General features: G+C 36.4%; 1 protein-coding gene across 1 annotated transcript in view; it reads left to right on the forward strand.

The window, feature by feature from the left end:
- OTOGL (otogelin like) overlaps positions 1–8,603 on the forward strand; it is a 159,594-nt gene that overhangs the window by 81,249 nt on the left and 69,742 nt on the right. Inside the window, 2 exon segments of the mRNA XM_007457657.1 lie at positions 4,647–4,796; positions 7,144–7,263. Coding sequence (XP_007457719.1) covers positions 4,647–4,796; positions 7,144–7,263 — 270 coding nt within the window.

Here is an 8,603-nt window from a genome sequence, read left to right on the forward strand (position 1 = left end):
CTCGCGCCCGTCTCTGGAGCTCCTTTAGGCAGCGCTCTTAAAACCCCTCTCCTCGCGCACCAGGAAACACAGAGGCAAGAAAAGGTCTCTTGCCTCTTGGGTAGGTCCAGACTTTTCCCCGGACTCCCTCCCGGCTAGCCGTGGCGCACTAACCCCTTCGGGCTATGTTCAAGCCGCCAACCCCAGTCCTCTCCCTGAGCTCCGACCGAAACCGAAACCGAGCCTCAGCTCGCAGCCCCGCCCGCCCCCGGCGGGTGAGCACACGAGCCTCTCGGGCTGGTGAGCGCCGGTCGGCGCCGATCCTCTGTGCGGGAATCTCTCCGCTTTGCCCTCCGCGCCCCTGTTGCTGTGCTGTCCTCCGCGGCTCCGAAGCTCCCCGCTCCGCCTCCCGCAATCTCTGCCCGCGAAGGGGCTCCTAGTGTGTGGAGACCTTTCCTCCTTCACGGCTCCCTCCCACTGGTGCAGGTACCGTCCTTATCCTTTTGTCTCTGTTTATTCTTTTTTCTCTTGCCCTACCCAGGTACGTGGGGAGTTTCTTGCCTTTTGGGAGGTCTGAGGTCTCCTGCCAGCGTTCAGTAGGTGTTCTGTAGGAGTTGCTCCACGTGTAGATGTATTTCTGGTGTATCTGTGGGGAGGAAGGTGATCTCTGCGTCTTACTCCTCCGCCATCTTGGAAAGAGTCTGGTCTGTGTCTTTTCTATTTGTCTGTGAGTTCTGTGAGAATTGAGACTGCTGTCTTATTTGTTCATTCTTGTATACTTGGAGCCTGTGCAGTTTGAAAGAATGAATAAAGTTCATTCATTCAATCATTTATTCATTTATTCATAATATCTACTTTGTACAAAGTTATGTGTTAATTATTGGGGCTACGACAGTGAAAAGACACTCACTGTGCTTGCTTTTAAGGAACTTTCACTGAGGTGAGGGACATGTTTCAAGTAAATGAGGCTGTGCAGTGTGGTGTGCTGTGGTAGGAGTGTGTTTAGGAAATCCCTAAGAAGAAGACCTAAGCCAACCTGGGATGTTCAGGGTAGTTGTGAAGAGCACAGACTGGCGTCAGTTAGTACTCACTTAGAACCTCTGTTCTGTCACCTGCTAACCGTGTCACTTTGGGCAACTTTATTTAACCCCTCCCAGCTGCAGCTTTCCCACTTGTAAATTTGGGATGATTATGGAACCTACTTCCTAAGTTCACATGAGGATTAAGTGAAAGAGTGAATTTTGGGAAATGGCTCTCTTCCTCTCCTTCACCTTCCCTATTTTTGAAGGCTCAGAAGACATGCTTTGGGGGAAATGATTTGAACTGAGTCTTAAAGGATGAGTAGGCATTAGGCAGGTGGAGAGAGAGTAGGAAGGCATTCAGTACAGAGGAACAGTCATGTTGAAAGGAACAGAGTTCAAAGATAAAATGGCACGTTTGGAGAACTGCAAGCAGTTTAGTTTGGTTGATGTGGATGGGGATAGTGGAGGGAGGGTGAGGCAAAGAGATTCAGGGAGGAGTGTCCAGATTGACTTTCATGCAGGAAGCTTGGGGACAAGGGCAGTAGACAAGGAGACTGTGTAATATAATATTTGAACTTACTCTACAAGGAAGAAATTTTGGAATTAAGTGACATGATGTGACATATGGCCTTTATAAAGTGGCCTATTTTTGAGTTTTTAGACTAGTGTTTCTCAGTTTGGTTTGCAAAACTTCTGCATTAGAATCATCTAGAATATTTATTATAAGAGCTGGTTCCTGGACTCCACCTCAGGAATTAGAATGGCTGAAGTTGATGACAATCAATATTTCAATGGTTCCCCAAATTCTGCACACTAAAGTTTGAGAATCGGTGCCCTAGATCATAGCTCATGTCTCAGTAAGAAGTGTTGAGACCAACCAGGCAGCAATCAAGATTTGAGCAAAACAGAGTTTGTACAAGTCGTGCTAACATCTTTTTGAAGTAATTACTGCAGTTTGGTGTAGCCATCAGCTGAATATTCATTTATAGGGGAAGGTTCTCTCTAAGAGAAAGGATGTGTTAAAAACAAGAAAAACTGAAGAGAAAATAGTAAATGCTCGTATAAAGACTGTTTGACACATGTTTGAAGTGGTAATTGCAGTTCTGTGTAATGTTCATCTTCCAATTTTCACCTGAATGCAGGTGCTGATCAATCTCCTTCATATAAGTTGTGAAGTATAAAGTAAGATGAAGAAAAATCATGAAGATAGTTTGATCCTAACAAATCTCTGGCTAATATTTTTTCTTGAGCATCAAAATTGAAAATAAGTACCATTTGTTTTATGGCAGATGGATTGCTCATTCAGGGGAAGGAAAAAAACCTGTTATTTTTTCAATAAATGTACCACTCTAATTTTATCAAATATGTAGCATATAAACATTTTACGAGTTTAAGCTGTATTTTAGAAGTTTTAATTCTCTGCTTTTTATAACTTACTTTTTCTAACATCACTAGAGTTTATTTAAAGTGCAATAATTCTCCCCTGAAGTGGAGGTCCAATTTATAATACCTCAACCTTATAAGGAGAAACATCTTTACTTCCTAATCTGAAAAGTAAGGAGTACACCATCTCCTTTTGACCATTGTTCTCTTGTAGCAAACTTCCTTGTCTAATAAAAATGAAGGATTTAGCTCTACAGGCAAATAGAGAGGATGTGCTTTTACATCAGGGTAACTAATACAAAACCAACCTGAAGGAAGTCCAATAATCTTATCCAAAAATTCATTTTATGTTCCAGTGATATGTCAACCAGTCTGAGGGGAGTTTAATAGGAAAATACATGAAGAAGGTATTTCATGGATTGAGAAGGAGCTATAAGCTACAAACATTTCACTTACTTACTTTGATTATTGCTGTTCAGGCTGGAAGCTGAGAACTAAGAACAGGCCAGTGCAGGAAGGTGTTAAAAATATATGTTACCCTTGATCTAGAAGCTGCAGATACTGCCATGAACTTGACAAAGTGCATCCTTCTAGGAGCTAATGTTCATGTAGGGGGGAAGACAGATAATAGTGCCAAAGACAAATCAGATAATAGAAAGGTCCTGAAAAGTATAATCAAAATGATAAAAATAGGTTCTATGGCAGAGGGTGATATGGGGGCCTGGCAGGCTACACATTTTATGGACCTAGTGAAAGATGAAAATGTAGAGCCCTTGATCAAACAGGAAAAATTTTTTTCCTTTGTTTTTTAGTCTTTCTTTACCTGCCATGGTATTTTTTCTTTATTATTTAATGCCTTGCTCACTTAGACACAGGGTACTTCCAGGTTGAGTGTAGACCCTCACAGGTACTGAGGGCATTGCCCTATAACTCCAACTTGGCACTTGGAAGTAGAAGGAAATGAGGTTAGGTAGAGTCCATTAACAATTCATACTGTCCTATACAATATACCAAATGCTTATAAGTATGACCTTGATCTAGGAGACTGAAAACTCCTTATGGATGTGACTGAGTTGATTTAATTTGCCCTATGAAATATTTATAAAATGGTAACACTCTAGTACAGTGTTTCCAAACTATGCTTTTGTTCTTACTTGGGGGAGAAAAATAACCAAAGGAATTCATATCTCCTTCACAATTTTTATTTTGCTTCTGGTTAAATTTGTTTTATTTACTTTGATTTAACCATGTATTTTTAAAGTCATTATGTGAGTTAATTTCACTGTCAGATTCAGCATAATCTTTTATAGGGTATAGCCCTTGCCCATAAAGAACATTGCATAGTCTCACTTTAGGTTAAAGGTACTCTAAATTTTCCCAGTGGGTTCCGTCTCTAGTTTCTCCCTACTATTATCCTTTCTAGCACACACATTATTTTCTTTTAATATACAAACATGGTCTGTCATTTTACTATTCAGAAGGCTTTACTGAGGACATTTTGCACATGGAATAACAGCCATTGGTTGTGATGGGTAACTTGATGGCAAAGGGTCTCAGACTATGCTTGTCATGGAATCCATGCTGTAGCTCTCTGGTGCTCTCCTTAGTACTGAACAAATCTTAAAACTTCCTGCCCCTAAGCCTTTGTTCAAACTGATTCCCTTTTCTTGGGATGATTTCTTCCTCATTCTCTTTTCCAGCCCTTTACATCTTCCTATCATGGCCTCTTACATATCAGTAATATATGTTCCACCTCTTGCAAAGAGCCTTCCTAAGTTCCTTTTATGGAAATTCATCTCCCTGTCCTCCTTAACACCTGTTTATAGACACACACAAACACACACACACACTTTGTGCTTTTGTTTTTCAATTATTCAGGTAAAGTCATACATTTTTAGTACTCAATCATATTTATTCACCATCAATATAGAATTTCTGGGTCAGCAGGTATATCCCCCTAATGTACTCTATGTCCACACCTTGTTTGTGCTCTTCTCTATAACTGAAATACCTTTATCCCTTTGCTCATTTATCCATGTTGAGCCTATCTACCAGTTTGTATCTTGTTACCAATTTTATGATTTTCCTATTTTATGCACTTTTTCTGTCTTTCACTACAATATTCAGGAAAGACAGGGCTAAGCAAAAACACTAGTATGTAGATAATTATTGATGGATATTAATTAATATTTACATTTTGGTGAGAAAACAAGAAATTCATTTTTTTTCTTTATTATGCTTTTTTTTTTTTTTTTTTTGAAGAAACGATCAGGTTTTTTTCTGGAAAATAAACCAACATACCAGCTTTGGAAGGCAGGGTACTACATAGTAGTATACTTTCCAGAGAAAGACATCACTATTCTTTGGGATAAAAAGACAACCATCCATATCAAAGTTGGACCACAGTGGAGGGTAAGTCAGCCTATTTGGTAGGTCAATCCAAATGAGATGCAAAAAATGAAATTACATTTACCTTTTTGATGTTTTACAGAAATAAAATGATTGATGTTTTCCTTTAAGAAGTAAGTTATATTTTCAGAATTACTAACTCAGACCCCAGAGAACAACTTTACCAAGTGCTGAATACAGTTCTTCTTTACTTCAACCTTACAATATCCAGTTTTCCAAAGTTACTTAGGTCAGGTTCTTTTTTTCCCATTCCGTGCAGCATGGTTATTTGATATGTTTGTAGTAGAGTTAGATTCATTTATTACAGTTTGCATTCCATCTTTTCCTCCATATTCTGGATATTTTTTTAAGTTTACATACAGTAAAATTCTAAAAAAAATGTAAACTAATTTACTTTTGTGGTCTGAAGTTCTATGGATTTTAACAAATGCATGGAGTTGTGTATCCACCGCCACAGTTCTAGATAGAACAGATCCATCAATTCCCAAATTTCTCACATGTTGCCTCTTTATTGTCAACTCCTACTTCCAACCCCTCACCCTGGGCAACCATTGATCTATTTTCCATCTGCATAGTTTTGCCTATTCTGGATACAGTAGAAATGAAATCATGCAATCTATAGCCTTTTGGGTCTGGCTTCTTTGACTTGGCAAAATACATTCAAGATTCATCTGTATTGTTGAATGAATTAATTGTTTGTTCCTATACACTGCTAAGTGGTACTCTGTTGTATGGATGTATTAGTTTGTATTATCCATTAATGGTTGACGATTCAATCTGGGTTGTTTATAATTTTTGTCAATTTATATTTTACATTGTTTTAATTATTGTTTACTGTTAAATATTGTAGTAGATATTATTAAATATTTTTATTATTTTAGATATTTAAAATTTTATTAAACATTTTAAATTTATATGTTAAGGTTGTTTTTGAAACGTTGATATAGTTTTAAAAATTCACTTTATCTGAAATTGAAATTGAGACTCATGGATATAATCTGTGGCAAGTTAGGGAAAAATGGGGATAGTAATAACAGATTCTTATAAAACTGGAAAATATACGTATTTTAAAATATTTTAAAATGTTATAAACTTAAGATATGATTGTATATTGAAGTCATTTTCTTTCAGCCCTAAGCAAAATAAAACCCCAAATCTATTCCTGGGTGTTTGCTGGCATCTTGCATTTCTTTGATGAAGATGAAGTAATTTGGTCATTGCCATACTTCTTCAGCTATGTTTTCTGCCATTGTCTACCATGTATCCTCCCTTCCTTACTTTTTGAAAACAAATTAACCATTTATTCTTCTACATCTTCCCTTACTTTTACTGCTGCCTTAAATTTTGGGGTGAGCAGTAGCAGAAGAGGCCACTGTCTTTGAATAGGTATTGCGGCTTCTGAGAGCAGAGGCACCATGGTAAGCAGTAGCCTTGGCAGTTGCAATCCCAAGGTTATTGTCAGCTTTGCTGGAGGCCTGGGCAGCCAACTTTACCATTAACAAAGGGCTGCGTTCCATTCTTCAGTACATGAGGGGAGAGGTCAATTTGTTTAATTTCAAAGCTTAAGGAGGATTTTCATTGCTTTTGGAATCTTCTTCCCTGTACTCTTAATCCACCTCCCTCCCCAAGAGAAAAGTTTTTCACATTATTTGAGAAAATGCAGTGGACGTTGTTGATGTGGATAATCCATATGGCACCTGCAGTAACCACTGCATAAACCGTAACAAACTTTATAAAAATTAGGTAAGATGTGGATTTCACTTACTGTGTCTCACGGTGGCATGATATATGAATATAGAGTTAACGTTTTCTTTAAAAGTTATGCTTTGAATGTTTTGGCTTTTCAAAGTACGACCTAAAGAAAGATAAATTATTTCTATGGTTTCAACATTTATAGTCTTAGAAAACCTTAAACATAATAGGAAGTGGGCCTTTCATCATTAAAATGTAAATATATAAATATACACAGAATATGTATATATATACACATATTTGTATATACACACTCAGACATATACTGTAATGTTTGTATTATACTTGTACAAATACTGTAGTGTTTGTATTATACTTTTCCAAGTTACTTATATTATTAGTTATATCAATGCTAAGACAATGGTAAGTGTGAATAGATAAACTTTGGGGGATGGAAAAACATTTTTGAGAATCTAAAATAACTGTTAAATATAATTAAATAGACATGAAATTCCATCTTCTTGAAACATTTTTTAAACGGTTATTGTGGAAATTCTTAAAATGTCTATTTTAAATCTCTTGAAAGTTTCAGTGAATATTAGTCCTTAAATGTTAAAATGAATATAGAATATTTCATGATAATTTTCTTTTACTTTAGGACAAATTATCAGGATTATGTGGAAACTTTGACAAATGTACTTCAAATGATATGACCACATCCAATAACTTAGAAGTGAGAAATGCCCAGGTATTTGGAGATAGTTGGGCATTGGGACAGGTGAGTGGAATATATGTATTTTAGAACTAAACAAATATTTTTTGTTGTATTTATCCACTAAAACACTTTATCCTTACAGAAAAATTTATTTAGGTAATACTATTTCATGTAATATTTGTACAGTAATTCATAGTTGACAAACTCAAACTACTTTCACATTTAATTTCTCTTGTTATCCTGTGACAGTCTTGTAATGTAAAGGGTGTTGAGTCCATATTATAGATGAAGAAATTGAGACTCAGGAAAGTTAAATGACTTGTCTAATATTATATATCCAGAAAGCCGCAGGAGTGACTTTCAAATTCACATCTTCTAATCTCATGCTTTTCCTTTCACTGCAAAATTCTCTTTCAGTGTATTTGTATTTCTAATGATGTATCTTTTGTCAACTCAAGGTAATGAATAAATGAAGGCAGTATTTCTTAACATTTGCTCTCCAGACATGCCTGGATGTGGGATGGGGAGCAGTAGGGAGTGGATTTGTGGCCAACTTACCTTTGGGAGCAGTTAGAATACATTAAGTCAGGCATACTGAGGCATTATATTCCTCTAAGGGAGGGATGTGTTTGAAGGGATTCCCGAACTTACTGACACAGAACTTACATTTTTGTGTATTAGTTATCAAGGAAATAGTTTTCTATGGGACACAATCTGAGAAATGCTGAACTAACTCAGAAAACAGTCAAACTGGAAATTTGTTCTACTCTTTTCTTCTACTTTTTTTTTTAACCTGTTTTTTTTCTAACTGAAAGTAGTGTCTGCAAGTACAATTTCCTGGTTGGTTACTGTTTGGTTAGTTGCCTTACTATTTTGCCTAATTTACTAATATATCTAAATCTTTTTATAAAAATAAAAGGGGATTGGGGTTAAACATTCATGCAGTTTAGTAAAATTTAAGCAGTATATTTCATTGTGGTCTACGTTGGAAAGTATAAAGATTTTATTTTTTAAAATATAAAATGAATTAAGGAATACCTAATTTATAATAATACTTAAATATTTGGACTCATCAAAGAATTTTAGACTCATTAATACCTAATGGACAAAGCTGAAAATAAAAAAAAAATTCATTCAGTAAGTTCTATTTAGCACTTAATGTTTTCCACGATATATGAACACATAATATTATTAAAACATAGCCACTGCCCTTAGGAATTTAGAGTCTAGTTTAGCAGATGAGGTAGAAAAACTTAACAATGGAAATATGAGACAGGTGCTTGGATAGAGGTGTATACAACATGGAGTTCGTGATGGTCAAAGGAAGGTTCCCCAAGAAGGTGCCATTGAGCTGACTCCTACAAGACTCATAAGAGCTATACAAGTGAAGATGATGGGAAAGA

This window comes from Lipotes vexillifer, unplaced genomic scaffold (assembly GCF_000442215.2).
Source record: "Lipotes vexillifer unplaced genomic scaffold, Lipotes_vexillifer_v1.1 scaffold117, whole genome shotgun sequence".
Classification (NCBI taxonomy): Eukaryota; Metazoa; Chordata; class Mammalia; order Artiodactyla; family Lipotidae; genus Lipotes; species Lipotes vexillifer.